This window comes from Cajanus cajan, chromosome 5 (assembly GCF_000230855.2).
Source record: "Cajanus cajan strain Asha chromosome 5, NIPB_CcT2T_4, whole genome shotgun sequence".
In the NCBI taxonomy this organism is placed as follows: domain Eukaryota; kingdom Viridiplantae; phylum Streptophyta; class Magnoliopsida; order Fabales; family Fabaceae; genus Cajanus; species Cajanus cajan.
Genome location: NC_138521.1, coordinates 61,168,151 through 61,189,351, shown reverse-complemented (window position 1 = coordinate 61,189,351; position 21,201 = coordinate 61,168,151). Strand labels below are relative to the sequence as shown.

The following is a 21,201-nucleotide window of genomic DNA, read 5'->3' as shown; positions in this document are numbered from 1 at the left end:
GTCTTGCTCAATGATCCAACTGTTGCTCCACGAATTTCACTCCACTCCTTTAGCTGGTCACCCTGGTGTCACTCGAACCTTGGCTAAATTGCAAGCAAATTTTTTTTGGGAGAATATGAGAAAAGATGTTCTCACCTTTGTGGCCCAATGTACCACATGCCAACAAACGAAGGTCCCCACTCAACGCCCACTCGGTTTGCTACAGCCCATACCGCCACCCTCACGATGTTGGGAGGATCTGTCACTCGATTTTATCATCGGACTACCGCCCTATCAGGGTCACACTACTATATTAGTCGTGGTGGATCGATTTTCAAAAGGAGCGCACTTTGGTATGTTGCCACGCTCCTTTACTGCTGCCAAGGTCGCTGACCTCTTTACTCATATGGTTTGCAAATTACATGGCCTACCCCGTAGTCTAATTTCAGACCGTGATCCCATCTTTCTCAGTCAGTTTTGGAGGGAGCTCTTTCGTCTGAGTGGTACTAAATTGCGCATGTCCACCGCTTACCATCCACAAACAGACGGCCAAACTGAGGTCACAAATAAGATACTACAGCAATATTTGCGATGCTTTGTTCATCATCGTCCCTCTCTATGGGGAAAGCTACTACCATGGGCAGAGTGGTGCTTTAATACTTCTCTTAACTCCTCCACGGGTTACACTCCCTTCGAAGTCATGTTTGGCCGTCCCCCTCCTTCCATTCCTCAGATTTTGAACACGGAAACAACTAATGCAGCAGCTCATTTTGAGGTCCATTCTCGCGAGGAGATCATGACAAAGTTACACTCCAACCTCCTCAAAGCACAAGAGAACATGAAACATTGGGCCGACTCCCACCGCCGTGACCTCAGTTTCGATGTGGGTGATTGGGTTTATGTCAGGCTCCGCCCTCGCCGCCAAAGCTCTGTCACGGGCCAATACCTTGGCAAGTTGCAAAAACGGTTTTTTGGTCCCTTCCGCGTGCTTGAGAAGATTGGTGCAGTTGCCTACCGACTGGACCTCCCTCCATCTGCAAAAATACATAATGTCTTTCATATCAGCCTCCTTCGTCCTCACCAGGGACCGCTTCCATCCCCTCCACCACTCAACCTTCCTCCGAAGATTGAAGACAACCAACCCATTCTTACTCCAGTTGCTATTCTCAATTGGAAGATGTCCTCAGATACCCCCAACCCACAACAGTTAGTCTTGATTCAGTGGGAAGGACTTCCTTTGGAAGAGGCAAGTTGGGAGCCTTGGTCTCAAATTCAGGCCCAGTTCCACCTTGAGGACAAGGTGACTCTCGATGGGGAAGGAGATGTTAGGCCCATTACTGATACCACAAACGTGGAGCCCAGCATAGAAAATCAGCATGCACAAGAAAGCCTAGAAACCGGTACCAGAACCCAGAGAATTAGGAACAAACCCTTTTGGCTCAAAGACTACGTAACCAATTAACCACGTGGCAACCTTGCAAGGAGCAGTTAGGCAATATAGGAGCACGACTAACAAACGTTGATTCCTTTTTTATGTTGCATGTAGTGCGTATGGCACTTTATAGGCAGAAATGATGATGGAATAAGACAACAATGATAGTTTTTGCCTCAATTCTCTCTGATAATCTCTCTTTCTTCTGATTATTCCATTTTCTTTCTGTGCATTCCCCTTTCAGCAACCAATTAATTCATTATTTATTTTACTTCTTCTCTCACTTTTCTTGTATTCTAAACAATTAAAAAGTTAATTTTCTCCTACACATCTTTTATACTTCTTTCTTCTCATAATCACTTGAGATAAACAATGAGCAAGAGAGTAAGTTTCTAGCTTTCAATATTTTAGGCTTTCAAATATTTCTATCTTACTTTTTCATCTATTCTTCTTATCATCCATCATTACTTTTTCATCTATTCTTCTTATCATCCATCATAGTTATGTAATCTATTTCACAAGTTGTTTGTTATTTATTTTATTTATTTAATAAACAAACAAAGTTATAATATTAAACATTTAAAATTTGCATGTTCAAGTGTTATTCAAGTAATACTTTTACTTTTATTTTCTTTGACATTTTTTTTATCACGTCATATCCTTAATTATATCAATCACTACTAATGAACATATGCACCGACGGATCCATTCATATAATAGTGGAGGTAGTTGCCCTCACTAAAATTTTACACTTATATATATATATAAATTATATTTTAATTTATTACAAAAGAGATATTAAATAACGACACACATCTTATAGAAATATGATACTTGTTATTAAAAACTATTTTTACGTATATTATAAATACAATATATATTGATATATTATTAAAAAAAGTATAAATATAAACTATAATAATATTTTTTGTATGCGATTATATGTAACATTTTTTTACAATGATTATTTTTCTATCTATTATTTAAAATATATTAATATTTTATTTATATTTTATTCTATAATGTAATTTCTTTCATTTTATGATAAAATTGTCTTAATTTTTATCATTATTATTATTATTATAATATACTGTTTTTTACTAAAAGATTTATTATTTTTTTATTCATTAAAGATGTTATAATTTAGTTTACAAATATATGTTATTTTTTAATTTTTATTTTAATTTTTAACCCTTTTGATCTTATATATGTACATTATGTATTGGTAGTAGAGAATCCAAATTAAGAAAAACGAGAGTAATTGGCACACAAAATTTTTATTTTTTATTTTTACTTAAACATATTTAAAATTTTTTTTACTCTTATAAAAAAAATAGGCATTGTTGTCATAAAATATTTTTGTTTTAAATAAACATAGAAATTTAGAAAAGATACAAAAAAAAAATAAATAATAATTATATTATCTTTATCTTAATAATTTATACCATTTTGTTCTTCTAAAATTAAATAAGTCACTAAAAATTATAACATCACACTCAAATATAATATTAGATGGAAAAAAAAGAGTATTTGTCATTCTATTCATGAGAAAATTTTAATTTATAAAAATAAGTATATTAAAAATTTTTATCACAAAAATATACTTTTAAAAAATTATAATATTTTAATAAAAAATATTATAAAATATTTTATTGCCTCCGCTTAAAAAATTTTCTAAATCCTTCACTGAGTATATGAATTAGTTATACATATTTATTTTAGTTTAACCAATAATTTCATATTTAAATCTTAGATATATAACTATATATAATATTCATAAAAAAATCTGCAATCCTCATGATTCTATTCGCTTCGAACAAAATTATTTTTATTTGAAAATATTTTTGTTTATATTAAAAAAATATCAATTATTTATTTATTTTTTCTCTATTTATTTATCAAAGTGTTTAAACCAAAAAGTGTCCATTTTTTTTATAAATAAATTAAAAACAAATTTATCTTATATAAAAATTTATAATGGAAAATCTTATAAGTAATAAAATGTTTTTGTAAAGATTATATTTTTCTTTTGTAAAAATGATTACATTTGAATAAAAAATATTACAACAAAAATCAAATCCAAAATCTTATTTAACAACAGTAATTTTTTTTTTTTGGTAAAGAAAGGGGCTAAGAGCTCAAAACAAACTCAGAGTCCGCCCGCCAAATCGGCGGCTAAAGCACGAAAGATGAAACTAGGAGGAGAATCGTAAATAATTAGATTCTCCTCTCCTATATTACATTGTTTAGCTAAAAGATCTGCCACTAAATTGGCCTCCCTACCAATATGCAGGTACGAAACTGTCTCACAGGAAGCCGCTAACTCTGATATCTCTTGAACTAGATCAAAGCATTCATTCTGTCGGGGGCAGCCATTCCTTAGCAGAGTGATTGCTTCTAGTGAATTGGATTCTATTAAAATGTGCGTACCCAATTTTTTAAGGTGAATTAATCGAAGCCCTTGGGTGATGGCCCACAGCTCAGCTTTAATGACAGAGCAACGGTCTAGCTTTCTTGAGAAAGCCATGATGCACCTCCCATCTGGGTCTCGAATTAAGCCCCCACATGAACTTGTCCCCGAATATGACACAGCCCCATCGCCATTTAACTTGATAAACCCCGAAGGAGGGCAAACCCAGTTCCTTGTGATAAGTGTGCAATCTGACTGGTCTCCTGCGTCAAATGGATTATTACTGTTGATTATAGACTTCGCACAGTTCATTACCTTGAGTACTAGTTGGCTTGCCGATAGGGATGACTGCTGAAACACAACTTCGTTTCTTCTGCTCCATAATGCATCAATTGTGATTGCAAAGGTTAGGGGTCAGTTCATCAGCTCTGTACGATTCCTGGTTAGGTGGAAGATTAGCCACTCTTGGAGGTTACTTCCCGTGGGTTGACTGATGTGGCTTCCCCTGGGTATCGAACTCCATACTTGGCGAGCAAAAAAGCACTCTCTTAGAACATGCATGGTATTTTTCACGTCCCGCATGCAGATAGGGCAAATTGGGCTGGTCGTTAACTCTCTGCCAAAGCGAGCTTCATTCGTCATGAGACTCTCGTGGGCCACGCGCCAGAGGAAAAGCCTGATCCTCTCTAGTCCTTGCCATTTCCAAAGGACTTTGAAGATAGGGGCACAGGGGGTTGAATCTATGCGGATCTTATGAAGAAAAGTCCATCAGTAGTAAGTCTCCACTGAATTTCATCAGCCCCAGCGCTGATCGTGGGGGGAGTTTGGGTTTCAATGCTGTTCAAGGACTCCTGCGGGAGCCAATTAATAATCTGATCACTCTTCCACGCTCCTTGATCAGTCACGTATTCTCTGACCTTCCGAAAAAGTTCAACGGGTGGAACGAACGTAGTTGCATACTGAATGAGCGGACCCTGTTGTGGCAGCCAAGGGTCGTACCACAACAGTAAATAAGACAATATGTATCATCCAAATTAATCATATATGGAAAATTAACCAATAAGATGCAAGTGTACATTTTTTTTTTCAATTTTTAAAAACCAGATCAATAAGACACATTCATAACATAAAGAATGTTTCCTACTAGTAACACAAGATTACACACCTAAGCACATAACATCAAAAAAAAAAAAACAACATTACTCCAATTTTCAATTTCTAATTCTAACATTTATGACTTTGGTTATTAAATTAAATTGGTCATTTATGAAATAGGTAGGATTCTCGTGCACCAGGAAATTTCGTAACAGGGACCACACCACACACAACTCAACAGGTAACCGTTTGAATGCTGACATTTGACCGTTACCTACGTATATTTCAAAAACATCCCATACATCAAACAACCCTCCTCTTTTCACTACTTCCACTCCCTAAAAGTCAACCTATATCCAAACCCAAAGCTAATACCCGGTGTGCCATTAGCACAAATCTCACTTCCCAATATCACCATTTCCCTCCCAATCCAACGCTTCAGATTCACCCAAAATCAAATTTCCAAATCACACACTCTTCTTCTTCTTCTTCCTCCTCCAGCTGAGTTCAACTCGGTGACTCTGTATGTCTAATTAGCAACGAAAACGTGACAATGCCGGTTTCAACTCGGTCTCAGATCTTCGTCACCAACAATGGCGAAAACGAACCGAATCCCTCGACGGCGACGCGGCTGAGGAACCCGCACCACGGCCTCAAGGAGAAGCTGAAAACCCTAACTCTCCTATACGAGCAACAGAAGCAAGCCTCGGTGGCTCTCAAGAGCCACGCCTCTCTCAAGCTTCAAGATGAGAAGACCGTGATGCGAGAAAACTCGATGCCTAACACAACCGTCACAAGAACCTTCGTCTTGCCCCAGCCTCCCTCGCACCACCACCACGACGCAAAGGAGAACGCTGTCATCGGCGCGGATCGAATCGTTGGGTTCTCGTGTCCAAGAAAAACCGCGACGGCGATGGCGGCGGCGAATAATAATGTTTCGTGTTCCGCCGCCGTGGCGCGGAAGCTCTCGATGGGGGCGGAGGCGGGTTCGGAGAAGGCAGGGAAAGTCGGGAGCAGGATTCTGGTGTTCGTGAGGCTGAGGCCTATGAATAGGAAGGAAAAGGAAGCGGGTTCACGGTGCTGTGTGAGAATGGTTAATCGGCGTGATGTTTATCTCACGGAGTTTGCCAATGAAAACGATTACCTCAGACTCAATAGGCTTCGTGGACGCCACTTTACCTTCGATGCTGCGTTTCCAGATTCCGCTACTCAGCAAGAAGTTTATTCCACCTCGTGAGTTGTTTTTGGGAATTGTTTATGCTTGTATTGTGGAGATCTATAAAATAGAATATATATAAGTGGAGAAGAATTTTTATAAGTTTGAATTGGCGTTTCTCATAGTGTATTCTAGTAATTTCAACAAGAGGAGTGTGTTAGAGAATAAGCTAAAAATAGAGTATATAAGTGAAAAACAATTCTTAATTTTACTGTTAATTTGAACTTATTTATGGAAAAAAGTTTAATTTGTTTTTAACTTCTTAATTTCTATTATGCTTAAGGAGAAGTTTATGTAGAGACAGTGTTGATGCATATGTAAAACATTGGTCACAAGGGTGCTTATAAATTATGTGTTAATAATATTCTGCTTCAGTGAACATTGAGGTTGATTTTTCAGGACTTCAGAACTTGTGGAAGCGGTTTTGCAAGGGAGGAATGGGTCGGTTTTCTGTTATGGGGCGACGGGAGCTGGGAAGACTTACACAATGCTGGGAACGGTGGAGAGTCCGGGGGTGATGGTTTTGGCGATTAAGGATGTTTTCAGTAAAATCAGGCAGAGGAGTTGTGATGGAAGCCATGTGGTTCATTTGTCCTATCTTGAGGTTTATAATGAAACAGTTAGGGATTTGCTATCCCCTGGAAGGCCGCTGGTTCTTAGAGAAGATAAACAGGTATCGTTTCCAAGTTCTCCAAGTTGGGTTGATGTGTTCAATTCATGACTTTTGAAAGAAAGTAGATGGTTCATGCTGTTGCTTGTGTAAACAAGTTTAGTCTACTAATATGTGATAAGCTTTTGATTGGCAATAGCATTGGGAGATCATGATGTTTGCCTTGAATTTGAATTTCTAGTTGAAAGATAGCTGATGATATTTTGCTCAATTGTGTTGTAGGGGATTGTGGCAGCAGGTCTTACACAATATAGAGCTTATTCCACAGATGAAGTATTTTTTTTTTATCTATCCTTTTTAGAAGAATATAACTTTTTTTAGACAGTTGTTTCAAGTTTGAATTGAAACTTCCCTTAGCATTTTTAACTCTTTTTTTTTTTTTTTCTTGTTGATTCAGGTGATGGCATTGCTTCAACAGGGAAATCAAAACCGAACCACTGAGCCAACTCGTGCAAATGAAACATCTTCCCGTTCCCATGCAATTTTGCAGGTAACTAACTGTCAAGGGTTTTGAGGAAAAGTGAAGTATCCATTAAATGTTTTGAACAAAACTTAAAGTGCACTACTTTAAGTGCTTTTGTTACTATTTTCCTATTTAAATTAGTTTCACCTTGATAATAGCACGCGCGATATCGAGGCTGACAAATCTAATCAACGTGAGTTACTAGTTTGAAATTCTAATTATGATTAAAAAACGGTACTATAACACATGGTATTGCATTATGTTTTATCTTTTATGTTGCGACTGTGACATGTTATTCTTACTAACCCAGTGCTCCTTATTTTGTTATATCTAGGTTGTGGTAGAATATCGAGTTAGAGATGCTGCAATGAATATTATTAACCGAGTGGGTAAGCTCTCGTTAATTGATCTTGCAGGATCAGAGAGAGCTCTTGCCACAGATCAAAGAACACTTAGATCTCTTGAGGGTGCCAATATAAATCGGTCTCTTCTCGCACTAAGCAGCTGCATTAATGCTCTTGTAGAAGGCAAGAAACACATACCATATAGAAATTCAAAACTCACACAACTTCTCAAGGATTCACTAGGAGGAACTTGTAACACTGTCATGATTGCAAACATAAGCCCAAGTAACCTCTCATTTGGTGAAACACAGAACACAGTTCATTGGGCTGATAGGGCCAAGGAGATTCGGGCAAAGGTTGGATCATCACACCGTTTCAAGCTAGTGATTCTTCAAATGTTGAGAAATAAATTTTTGTGAAGTTGAATAATGCCATATGTTGTATGTGTGGACACAGGTAAGCGATGCAAATGAGGATCAATTACCAGTGCCTGAGACAGAAACTGACCAGGCCAAGCTAGTACTTGAGCTGCAAAAGGAGAATCGCGAGTTAAGAATACAGCTAGCACAACATCAACAGAAGTTGTTGACTCTCCAAGCACAATCCATAGCGTCGCATCCTTCCTCAACGCCACCTTCTGCTGGAGGACCTCTTTCCAGTCCTCCAACTTCTGCTCAACCAATTGAAAAACGAAGGACTAGATCCTCTTTCTTGGCTGGAACTTGTTTCACTCCAGAAACCAAGAAGAAGGGAGCTGATCTAGCTATCAAGACACTTCAACGGACCGTGAAAACACTAGAGGCAGAGATGGACAGAATGAAGAAGGATCATAGCTTGCAGCTAAAGCAAAAAGATGATCTTATTCGTGAGCTTTCACAAAAGGGTGGAAAACAAACAATAGCAACTGGGGAAGTGGGGAAGGGAGTCACGACCAGGGCTAGCCGACAGCCAAAGGAACAAAACAATAGTGAGATGAAGAGTCCAAGTCAACGTTTCAGATCACCAGCCCCAACTGCCAAGAAACGAAGCTTTTGGGACATAACCACAACTAATAGTCCATCAGTTACTACATTAAATGGTAGAAAAACTAGAAGTCATGTACTTGCTGAACCTACTGTACCTCCTCCATCCATGCTTCTTCAGGTATACTGATCCATGCACTGTCCTCCTTCTAACTGATGTAGATGACTTTGTTAGAATTAATTGGATTAATACTAGGATTTCCAAGAATGTGATAATGCCAAAAATAAGATTTTCTATTCCTACTCTTATACGCACTTGATGATAAAAGTACGCAATCAGAATGTTATGAGTTGAGTAGGGAAGGATCCCGACGTTATATTGTAACGATAATCCTAGATTTTCTACCCATCACGGGTGCTGCCTAGGTTACTAGGTCTTTATACTATAATCCAGCTACTACACTTACCAATTGGGCTTGAACGTAATTAACACATGTATATAACATGGATATATAAAAAGTGACAGGCTATTCATTCTACTCGATTTTACACAACAAATTCACTAATAGAAATCTAAATTAATCTAGAAAATTCTAACAAACTTATCATTTTTTTTCAGCCTGGTTTCGCTCGTCAAAAAGCCAACATTTAAGTAATTTATGAAGCAGTGGAAAAGGAAGTTGCCAGAGCACAGGAAAGTACAATATTATATAGAGATCATTGCAAACTTGATATGCTCCTTCTTTGTAGCCACTAGCCATCTTTTTATGTAATCTAAGGATGATTGTATAGACTAGAGTTTCTTTTACCTGTTTTTTCATTAATCACCTCCCTCACCCACACCAATTTCATTATTGTGGGCTTAGGGAGAAAACTCCAAAACCTTTATCATATATGTACATTCATTGTTTTCTCAATCTAGATGCACCTGTATTCTTGTACGAATTTGTCTACGGGCTGGTACTGCTCCTTACATGAAATTGTGTTAGGCTTTGATGTTTCCAAATTCTTCTGTTTTGGACCTCTTTGGTCGACTCTTGTGAAAGTCTGTTGACATCTCACATCGATAGAGTGTATGTGGATTGTTAACATCTCACATCAGTAGGGTCTATGATAAAATATGATTTGAGAAATGTTATATTTGTGAACTAAGAAAAATCTTTATATCAAACAAGAATGAGCCAAATAATTATAGTTGTTGGATGTGAAATGATCCCAAAAAAATCCTTGTACGTGTGATGTTAAGACAATAATCAAGCTTAACCTTAGAGTTAAGGAAGTATCGGGTAGAAAGGAAAAAAACAGAATGGATAGAACTTGTAGAAATGGAAAAAGAAAAAAAAAAAAAAAAGAATAACGGAAACAAGTTCTATATATTACATTTTAATCAATTTAATTTTAATTTTAATCAATTATAAGTTCAGAAATTAATTATGAAGTGCAAAAATATATAAAGGAATAGTAGCTTCGCATTTCTTTGCTATTTTTTGGAAATTATTTTGATCCTTACAATGAGTATATGGTTCAAATTTAGAATCTTGCATCAATTATTTCAACTTCATAATAGTTCAAAATATTGAGTGAGACCCATATTTTTTATTTCTTTCCGAAGTATTTCAAACATACCAAAATAGACTCTCTTTTGCTACTTCCCTATTTTCACACCTCATTTTGTTGTTATCTCTTCACCACCAAATACATTGCAAGAGTTCAGAACTTCAGAATTTCCACACAAGGGCAAATCAGATAATTTACATTACACTGGTGCTCACTTGGCCCAAATTCATACATGCAAATCTTTCCTCTATTAATTTGCTATAAATTTTAAATAATGAAAATATACGAAACTAAGCAATATGGATTTGCCATCCACAACAATGATTATAGTGTACGATATGTTGGGGACCTCTAGTTCTAACCAACATTAACATTATGAAAAATGATTGAGCCTATGCTGAAATTCATTCCGAATGAATAAAATAATATTTTAAATTATAAAATATTAAATTAAATAATTATTTTATAATAAATTTATTAAAAAAATATATTAATATTTTAATTTTTCGGATCATGATTTGGACAAAATTTCGGAGACTGTAACATAACTCTAACATTATTTGTGTACATGATGGAGACTTAAACATCTAATTATATTTATGATAAAAAATGGAAGTTAGATAAAACCAACATGCATTTATGGTGGATACATCCTGCAAATTCACATAGATTATAGGTTGGTGTGATTGTTAAAGGGAATTAGTTAGGAAAAGACAATATAATAGATATTAGAAAAGTTAGCTCAACATCCATAAACAAAAAGGAGAGCGTGGGATCAAATTCATTAATCAAATGCTGCACTCACTAAAGATATATACGGATTTACAAAGTTTGTAATAAAAATTATGTTGCTATGATACTATCGATCAAGACTTGTTGCTTAATTTTAGAGAAATTGTAGGTGAATCACGATTTTCCCATATTGAAGCTAATTAATTTACTTTTGTAAATTTGATTCCTTGTCATCAATAAATAAACATCCATTTTAACCATTAGGGTCAGCTGGTGAAGGGATTTGGATAATATGTATGAAATCATATGCTTATATATTTGTACGACTATTGTATAAAAAAAATAATATCATCTATTTAATTATTTATTTAATATCATACCAGAATTTACTTACAAATACATGAGTTTAAACAAGTTATTTGTGTTCCAATAAGGTGAGGAGATATTGGTCTACTTTTACATTTTGATCTAAGATCGGTATCAATTGATAATGTAATCAATCTACAAGAATATGTCTTTGAAAAAAGAAAGGAATGACATACAAAAATTTACTCATTTAGATATTATTGTTGGGAAATGGCATCATAATTTCCCTTCTCTGTTAACTCAAAATGGGCACTGAGCGGAAACGTAAAATTATCACACAAAAAATTTTAGCGTGGAAAATCTTTCTCAAGAAAAACCACGGGACCAGTAAGCCACTTAATCTTCCACTATAAAAATAATGGGAATACAAAATACAATAATATTGTATCCTCAATTTGTGGATGACACTCACAAATTGGCTCACTATTTTTCTCTCTTAGAGAAACTCTCTCTAAGGCTCTCTCTCTATTTCTTCAAACTATGAGTGGAAATGCTTCACTCTTGGATGATTAAGCCTCCTCTCAAGCCTCCTATATATATACTTCAAGAATGCATCATGGCCATTGGATATATGTGACTAGAAAACACCACAACCATTGATTTGATACTTGGTCATTATTAATCCACACCTACCTCACCTACCACACTTATCACACCTACCACAATAATTTTTTTTTTTCTATGGCTGGACCCATCAATTCTCCCCCTCCAGCCATAAAGAGGGATTATCCTTGGATTAGTTTAGGGTTGATGCTAAGCCTGCAACTTCTTTACAGACTTCTATCTTCTCTCTTGGTAGAGATTTTGTCATCATATCAGCCCCGTTGTCTTTGGTGTGTATCTTCTCAATCTTGAGCATTTTACTTTCTAACACATCACGGATCCAGTGATACCTTACGTCGATGTGTTTCGACCTTGAATGAAATGTCGAGTTTTTGCTGAGGTGTATGGCGCTCTGACTGTCGCAGTAGAGAACATAACTTTCTTGATCTTGTCCTAATTCTTGTAGGAATTTCTTCATCCACAGGATCTCCTTACAACCTTCAGTGATTGCAATAAACTCTGCTTCTGTGGTGCTTAAGGCAATGCACTTTTGTAGTCGTGATTGCCAAGAAATAGCTCCCCCTGCAAAAGTAATCAAGTATCCTGATGTAGACTTTCTTGAATCTACATCTCCAGCCATATCTGCATCTGAATATCCAGTGAGCATTAAATTTCCATTGCCAAAACACAAACAACTTTTGGCAGTTCCTTTCAGATATCGTAGTATCCATTTCACAGCATTCCAATGCTCCTTTCCTGGATTTGATAGAAATCTGCTTACAACTCCTACAGCATAAGCAATATCTGGTCTTGTACAGACCATTGCATACATAAGGCTACCTACTGCAGAGGAATAGGGAACCTTGCTCATTTCTTCTTTTTCTTCATTCACTGGGCATTGCTTCTTACTCAATTTGAGATGACCAGGTAATGGAACATGCACAGATTTGGCGTTATGCATATTAAACCTTTCAAGAACTTTCTTGATATAGTCTTCTTGTGACATCCACAACATTCTTTTGGAACGATCTCTAATTATCTTCATTCCAAGAATTTTCTTCACTGAGCCCAGATCTTTCATGGCAAAGGACTTGCTTAATGCCTTCTTGAGAGCAGCTATTTTTGTTTTATCCTTTCCAACAATTAGCATATCATCAACATACAACAATAGTATGATGGACTCACCATTCTCATAATTCTTCACAAACACACACTGGTCTGCGGAGGTCTTTTTGAAATTATGTTGGGCCATAAAAAGATCAAACTTCTTGTACCATTGCCTTGGAGCTTGCTTCAGACCATAGAGGCTCTTCTTCAGGCGACACACAAGATGTTCTTTGCCTGGTTCTGCAAAGCCTTCAGGTTGCTCCATATAGATTTCTTCCTCTAAGTCTCCATGTAAGAATGCAGTTTTGACATCGAGTTGTTCTATCTCCAAGTCTAGCTTCGCAGCTAGGCCGAGAATTGCTCTGATGGATGTCATCTTCACTACTGGTGAGAAGATTTCTTCAAAATCTATTCCCTTTTTCTGGTTGCACCCCTTAACAACAATCCTTGCTTTGTATCGGGGTTTTGTGTTGTTCTCTTCAGTCTTGAGCTTGAACACCCACTTATTTTTCAATGCTTTTCTTCCTTGTGGCAACTCCACTAGTTCATAAGTTTCATTCTCCTTCAGGGACTGCAATTCTTCTTCCATTGCTTGCAACCATTTTTCTTTATCATTCATCTCAATGGCTTCTATAAAGCTTTGAGGTTCTCCCTCATCAGTAAGATTAACATAATCATCTGAGAGATACCTTTTTGACGGTTGTCTGACTCTCATTGATCTTCTAACTTCAGGTTCTTGTTCTTCCTGATTAGTCTCCATTTGTTCTTCTTGCATTGTTTGACTTTGTTCTGACTCAGGCTGTTCTGTCTGATTAGGTTCATCAATTCTTTGAGAAATCTCTCCCCCTGAATTGTTTATCACTATGGGGCTTGAATCTTGAACCTCCTTTTGCTTTGGCTTCTCAGGTTTCTTGATATCTTGGATCGTTTGATCCTCAAAGAATATCACATCTCTGCTTCGAACAATCTTCTTGTTTACAGGATCCCACAATCTAAAGCCAAGTTCATCTTTTGGTGAACGAAGGTATATACACTCCTTCACTTTAGCATCTAACTTTGTTCTTTCATCCTTAGGAATATGTACAAAAGCCCTGCATCCAAAAACTTTCAGGTGACCATAGTAGGCTTTCTTTCCAGACCATACTTCTTCTGGTATCTCTCCATTTAACGGTCTTGAAGGTGACAAATTAATCAAATCAGCTGCAGTTAATACTGCCTCTCCCCAGAATGACTTGGGAATTTTAGCATGAGAAAGCATACTTCTGACTTTCTCTGCAATTGTTCTGTTCATCCTTTCAGCTACTCCATTCATCTGAGGAGTCTTGGGAGGTACTTTCTCATGTCTGATCCCATGAGTCTTACAATAATACTCGAATGGACCTAAGTACTCTCCACCATTATCTGTTCTTATACATTTCAACTTTCTTCCAGTTGCACGTTCAACTAAAGCATGAAACTCCTTGAAAGCTTGAAGAACTTGATCTTTTGTCTTTAATGGATACACCCACACTTTTCTGGAGTGATCATCAATGAAGGTAACAAAATATTGAGCACCGCCAATGGATCTTTCAGATGTAGAGCAGACATCTGAGTGAACAAGATCCAGTATATGCTTTCTTCTTCTTGCATCATCTGGTCTTCTAAAAGATACTCTATGTTGTTTGCCTGCTAGGCAGTCTTCACAGGATTCAAGTGGCTGCCCTTTAATATTTGGAAGATGATCTTTTGCGAGAATCTCCAAGCCCTTCTCACTCATATGGCCTAACCGTCTGTGCCATAATTCTTTGGATGCATCTTGAGCAACATTCATATCTCCCTTACATATCTTTCCCTGCATAGTGTACAAGGAGCCTTCCTTCTTGCCACGAGCAACAATCATGCTTCCTCGACTAAGTTTCCATCTGTCGGCACTAAATTGATTTATCATCCCAGCTTCGTCTAACTTACTTACTGAGATAAGGTTCAATCGCATGTCTGGAACATGTCTTACCTCCTTCAGCATAAGCTTGTTTCCATTTTCAGTCATTAGAGCTATTTCACCAATGCCAACAATTTTACTTGTGACATGATTTCCCATCTTCACCATACCAAAATCTCCTTTTTGATATGATGAGAAGAATTCTTCATGAGGTGTGACGTGGAAAGATGCTCCTGAGTCAATTATCCAAATGCATTCATCAAATGCAATATTCAAATAATTTTCTTCTCCGACAAGAAATACATCATCTGAGGTTACTGCAGTAGTAGTTCCATCTTCCTTCTTTTTTCTTGGGTCGATTTGGTCAGGATGGACTGTTCCAGCCTGTTGGTCTTTCTTCAAGAATCTGCACTCAGACTTCCTATGGCCTGGTTTCCCACAATAATAGCAACATATTCTTGTACGAGATTTGGATCTACCTTGTGATTTTCCTCGTCCTCCTTTTTCACGATTCTTGCTCTTCCCTCTATTGTCAATGACATTGGCTTCAAACTGATTGTTTAAGCCTCTTTCTCTTCGTCTTGATTCTTCATTTAGCAAACTGTCTGTAACAGAATCTAGACTGAGCTTTCCTTCTGGAGCAGAATTGCTGAGAGTGATAATTAAAGTGTCCCAGCTTTCAGGTAGAGAACTGAAGAGCATAAGAGTTTGCACCTCATCATCTATGTTTATTTCTGCTTTCTTCAGTTGATTCACAAGACCTTTGAAGGTATTCAGATGTTCGATCATGTTTTGACCGTCCATGTACTCCAACTTTGCAAGTCGTCTGTAAAGGTGGGCTTTGTTCCTAGGTGTCTTCTTTTGAATTAAAGATTCAAGTTTTGTCCACAACTCATACGCATTGGTATAAGTTGATACATGCTCGAACAAACTTCGATCAATATACTTTCTGATCACAGCTACAGCTTTCCGATTCAGGATCTCCCAGTCTTTATCAGTCTTCCCCTCTGGCTTACTTTGTTGGGTGATTGGCTCATACAAATCCTTGCAATATAAATGGTCTTCCATCATCGGCTTCCAATATGAGAAATTATCAGCAGTTAGCTTGAACATATCTCCATCATGAGTGGTGGTACTCTCCATCTTGAATTATACAGGCTGAATAGTGTCCAACCACAAGAATAATCTTTTCTGATGTGGAAGATCAGATAAAACTGCAACCACAGAGCATACTAAGAATTTTCTTATGAGAATGACACCTTAGTCTTCAAGAGCTCTGAGAGCTCTGATACCACTGTTGGGAAATGGCATCATAATTTCCCTTCTCTGTTAACTCAAAATGGGCACTGAGCGGAAACGTAAAATTATCACACCAAAAATTTTAGCGTGGAAAATCTTTCTCAAGAAAAACCACGGGACCAGTAAGCCACTTAATCTTCCACTATAAAAATAATGGGAATACAAAATACAATAATATTGTATCCTCAATTTGTGGATGACACTCACAAATTGGCTCACTATTTTTCTCTCTTAGAGAAACTCTCTCTAAGGCTCTCTCTCTATTTCTTCAAACTATGAGTGGAAATGCTTCACTCTTGGATGATTAAGCCTCCTCTCAAGCCTCCTATATATATACTTCAAGAATGCATCATGGCCATTGGATATATGTGACTAGAAAACACCACAACCATTGATTTGATACTTGGTCATTATTAATCCACACCTACCTCACCTACCACACTTATCACACCTACCACACTTATCACACCTACCACAATAATTTTTTTTTTTTCTATGGCTGGACCCATCAATTATTTTATATATAAATTACGAATATCTTTTATTGAAAACAATCATGTTATTCATACCAAATAAAACTATTATGAAGGACAAAATTCTCTTTCTAAATATTTAACACAAAGATTTGAGCTTATTTAGTTATGCTAAACATACTTATCCACACAAACATGCTACTATTTAAGTAGAACCCCCAAACAGCTTCTAACCTGGAGGAAAACACATGGTACCACCTTGGTGCCATTATTTGGGGTTGTTGTTTTGTGACGTACCATGAAAGGGTACCTGTGATTCTTTTGCTCACTTGATTTACATCAAGTGGCACCTATGAACTCTTTGTTTGTTACTCAAGTTCAAACTTGGTAGTAGAAAAGTCTCTCCTGCCTCATCAAAAGAAAACATACACATCATATCAATCTTAAGTGACTTCAATTTTAATTAGTCTAATTCACATGCAGCCCCACGTTCGTACACCATTACGGATCACACATACTTTCATTCGTCTCATTTTATTCAAATAAATTAGTACCCCATTAAGCTCATAATTGGATGACATGTAAGGACTGCATAACCCTACAATTACATATGTTAAAAGATGAAACAAGTTGGATTTTGTAGTGGCCTTGGTCATGCACCATAGACAACCTGAATGTGTTCTTCTGATTTGTACTACTATTTCTCTTCTCAGTGGTGGGTTGAGGAAGTTTTGGTGCACTAATTAGAGCAATAATGATGTAAATCAGTGGTTCAACTTTATGTGAAGCCACTAGCTTTTATATCTTTAGAAGAATGATGAATAGATGATTAAAATAAACCAAAAGAACTTTGGTTTCGGTGAAAGACATCTCAAGAATTCTATTGTCCTAGCTGTAAATCACATATGTTGCTCATCTTCAACCTTTTCTCTTGTAAGTTGCAGGGAAATAGTAGGAATTTTTGAAAGCTTGAAAACTAGGAGGGGAAAGGTAAAAGGAATGTTCACTATTATGATCAAATTATCCGGGTAAAGGATTTTCTTTTGGGGTTTAAATAAAAAAGGTAGTACAAACAAGAATTAGATATGGCAAAAGAGTTTAAACTCACACAATATGACAAAGGGTCTATTTAAATAAATTTCTTTTAAAACATTTCTAAGAGAGAAAAATAAAAATAAAAAATAAAGTAATTTTTTTTATAAATTAAAATTAGTTTATGCACAAGTTAATTTATAGAAGTTCTTTCCAAAATCTTATTTCTAATTTGTATATAAACTAGTTTTAACTTATATGAAGAAGTTTATTTTAATTTTTTTTCTAATTTTTTCTCTTAGAAGTGTTTCTAAAGAAGTTTATCTAACCAAACTCCAAGATTAAAATCTTCTTTAGAAACTGTGTTTACAATTAGTATTGGACCATAACTCAAACAATATTTTCAGAAGATACATGTAAGACCAAAATAAAAAACATAAAAGGGTAGTGGTCTTAAATGTTGAGAGTAATGGGCTATATAGTCTATATACAGTTTGCGACTTAACCTGCACAAATTACTATGACTCTCAAACTCGTGAGGTGAGTGTATATTTCAGATTTGAATTAGGCCAACAAAAAAGAAAAGCAGTCAACAAGAGGAAAAGCAAATGATCGAGTGTATAAACAAAAGGTAAAGTGAGGAAGTGATGGGGTCTGTTGTCAGATTGTTAGTATCTGAATATGAATTTTCTTTTTCTTTTCTCATGTTGCTTTTGATGACTTCTATGATTAGGCATTAACAAAAAAAACTCTCGGGATCACTTCACAAACAAAATTGTGCATAAAAAGCAATCATTGGAACAATCTCAACTTTTAGACCCAATACCGAAATTGTGTTGGATTATAAGATTATGCTGATAAAGGATCCTAACTAAACAGGGAAGGAAGAGCATAAGGAGACAAATGAAAGAGCACTCAAACCAAATAATAATGAAGTTATCATCCAACACACACAAAAGGAGAGGTAATGAGATTATCGTATGCTATTGCAATCCTCCTCTACCTCAAAGCAAACAAAGTATCACTTACAGAATTTGTAAGAATAGAACTGTCATTTGACTTGTTTGTTTTTCGCTTGAGAGGTCCTAAAAACACTTTCATTAGAAAGCTACAATTTGTTGCTTTTCACTGAACAAAGCATTAGAATGTGAGTATGTGGATTATAACGTGTATCCAAACATGATAATAATAGTTTCTGGTAAAATGTTACACAACGTAGAGTAACAACCTTCTATGGGAGATAGAAAGACCGATACAAACTCCAACTATAGGCGTGGACTCTTTAGTTTTACAAGTCCAAGCAGCACTCAATCATCAAGCAAATAAGCACATGAGCAAAAAAAAATACATGAAAAAAGAAAGCGTGAGGTAGCACAGTACAAAAAAGGCAAACTCATCAAGTGGAATCGAATAAAACAACACGGCGCAACGAAGTTGCAAAAGTTAATAAACCAAATAAAAATAGGAAGACAATGATGATTTGCATTAACCTCCGTCTCATATCACTAATTAAAGGATTGGAAAGGAAACTATACATATACACCTTTCATGACCCACCCACCATCACCCTGTAAAGTATCGGTTACCCACAATTTTCCCCCTTTCTGCCTTTACCCTACCCACCTATCCTACCCAAAAAAAAAAACAGAAACCCCACTTCTTCTTCCACAGAAGAGGGGGAAAAAAGGAAAAAGCTGAGAGAACTAGGTCTCCATGATTAAGGAGCTAAACAAGTAGTAGTATAGGAATACCCTAGTGTTTAACATTCTCAAAGAACAAACTTTAAGTATAAAGAACTAAACAGATCAGTGGTACTAGACTCTAAGCAAATAAATACTGAGCTCAGGTGCTCCATTGCTGTCAGGATTCATCATGTAGAAAGCCTCAGAGTCTCTAGATCCAACAATTCTCTCAAACCTAGCCCTCATGTACATCACTTCACCATCAGACCCTGCTTCAGCCCCATCACCATTACTCACAGGCAAAACACCTGCACCCATTGAAATTGGCTCCACAGCCTTTAGTATGTCCCAGTCTTTTGCTCCACATTCTCTTCTTGTTGCAAAGCCACACTTTTTACCGTTGCAATATGTCCTCCACACTGACTCCTGAAGCAGCCTCGTGGTCTTTTTTTCTGAGTCCTTCTCTTTGTCACATTCCAGCGCAATTCTAACCAAGCCAGAAGCCATTTCTCGGACCAAACCACTGATGGGGGTTGCAAGCTCTATGAGGAAAGCTGGTTGGGAAGTGGGGTCCTTCTGGAAGGCGAAATGAACATGGCCACGACGGTAGCCGAAGAGGGTGCCAACAACTCGAGAACCAAGGCCAAAGGGGAGGTTGGAGCGGTTCTTGCTGAACACAGTGAGGACAGAGCGAAGCCTTGCTTGAAGCTTCTTCCTTGTTGCCTGAGAAGTGGCTGCAGGGCCTGGAAGTGGAACAGCTTTGTCATTTTCTTCTTCCTCTACGATTTTGGACATTGTTTCTGGGGTGGGGACTTGGCCTTGGCTGTCTTCATTTCCAACCTTGTTGGTCCAGTGGAAGTGCCTCTTGGAGGAGGATGAGTCTTGAGGAGGAGAGGTTGGGGTTGGGGTTGGGGTTGTGTCCATGACTAGTGTCTTCATAAGGGAAAGGAAAAACAGGCTTTAAAAGCTGGTGGGGTGGTGAAGAGAGAGACAGAGACAGAGAGAGGGAGAGAGTATGAATCTGGTTTCTTCTTTTCACTGTTGGGGATAGATATGTTGGGCTTTCAGGTTTATTTTATTGTTTCTTTGTTATTCTAGCCATCTCGCACCCTTTGATATAGTGAGTGCAAGAGAATCCTGACAAAAGAAACATAAGCAGTCCCACCAGCTGATATAGGAAATCAGAGAGAGACTGGGATAGAGTGCGCTTCAAATAGAAAAGAAAGGAATCTGAGGAGACAATGTGTTTGTTATTTCACTTTCTTGTGGGGCAGGGTGAGAGAGAGAAAGAGAGAGAGGAAGAGCCTTGTGCCATTGTGCTTGACTAAACTCTTTTGACTTGATGCCCAAAACGGTAAAAAAGGATTAAAAAAACCTAAAGCAAGAACAAATAAAACACAAAGCCATCACTGTTGAAACTCGACATGCACTTAGCACTCTCTTCTGCTGCATCCATGTCTTCTAGCGCAAAGGTGCACCATGGTGACATCAGATTAAGAATTACTGAATTCTCGTGGCTCATGTTGGCTACAGAGACTACATTACACGTATCTGTTAACTGACACCTTATTGTAGGTTAGTCCCTAAGCCCTCAATCCTACTACGCAGGTCTTAAAAATGACATTTAAGGTTTAACTCCTTGTGAAAATTATCTTCAGAGTTTAATTAATTAGATTTAGGTTGCTAGAGCTATTGTTTATGGGGAATTGGGAATGAGGGAGTAACCTACCGTGTAAATATATTATTTGAGGAAATAATTTCCCCTCAAAAGTCATGGAGACTACCATTATCAAACTTGGTTATTATCGTTCACTTGTATAAGAGCAACTGAGCGAAGTTAAACTAACATGCCTCAGTTTAGGATAGCATTTCGAGCTTTTAAGATCTCATATTCACCAAGGTAGAAAATAAAGAGAACACA

General features: G+C 37.0%; 2 protein-coding genes across 2 annotated transcripts; one reads left to right on the top strand and one right to left on the bottom strand.

Annotated features, from left to right (window-relative positions):
* The first annotated feature begins 5,221 nt into the window (after positions 1–5,221).
* LOC109807476 (kinesin-like protein KIN-8A) lies at positions 5,222–9,577 on the top strand. Its single transcript, XM_020370005.3, has 7 exons — positions 5,222–6,149; positions 6,532–6,805; positions 7,025–7,075; positions 7,200–7,292; positions 7,600–7,965; positions 8,066–8,752; positions 9,191–9,577. Exons 1-7 carry the CDS (start codon positions 5,470–5,472, stop codon positions 9,221–9,223), a joined length of 2,184 nt encoding a protein of 727 aa, XP_020225594.1. The 5' UTR covers positions 5,222–5,469; the 3' UTR covers positions 9,224–9,577.
* Positions 9,578–19,077: 9,500 nt separating this feature from the next.
* Positions 19,078–21,044, bottom strand: LOC109807839 (MIZU-KUSSEI-like protein (Protein of unknown function, DUF617)). Its single transcript, XM_020370500.3, has one exon. It carries the CDS (start codon positions 20,217–20,219, stop codon positions 19,413–19,415), a length of 807 nt encoding a protein of 268 aa, XP_020226089.1. The 5' UTR covers positions 20,220–21,044; the 3' UTR covers positions 19,078–19,412.
* Between the last annotated feature and the right edge of the window lie 157 nt (positions 21,045–21,201).

What these genes read in the sequence shown, in the direction of transcription:
- LOC109807839 (XM_020370500.3), bottom strand. Translation starts at nt 20,219, where the DNA reads ATGAAGACACTAGTCATGGACACAACCCCAACCCCAACCCCAACCTCT.
- LOC109807476 (XM_020370005.3), top strand. Translation starts at nt 5,470, where the DNA reads ATGCCGGTTTCAACTCGGTCTCAGATCTTCGTCACCAACAATGGCGAA. An exon ending in GTTCCCATGCAATTTTGCAG is followed by an intron (nt 7,293 to 7,599) that starts GTAACTAACTGT and finishes TGTTATATCTAG; the next exon opens with GTTGTGGTAGAATATCGAGT. An exon ending in CTCCATCCATGCTTCTTCAG is followed by an intron (nt 8,753 to 9,190) that starts GTATACTGATCC and finishes ATTTTTTTTCAG; the next exon opens with CCTGGTTTCGCTCGTCAAAA.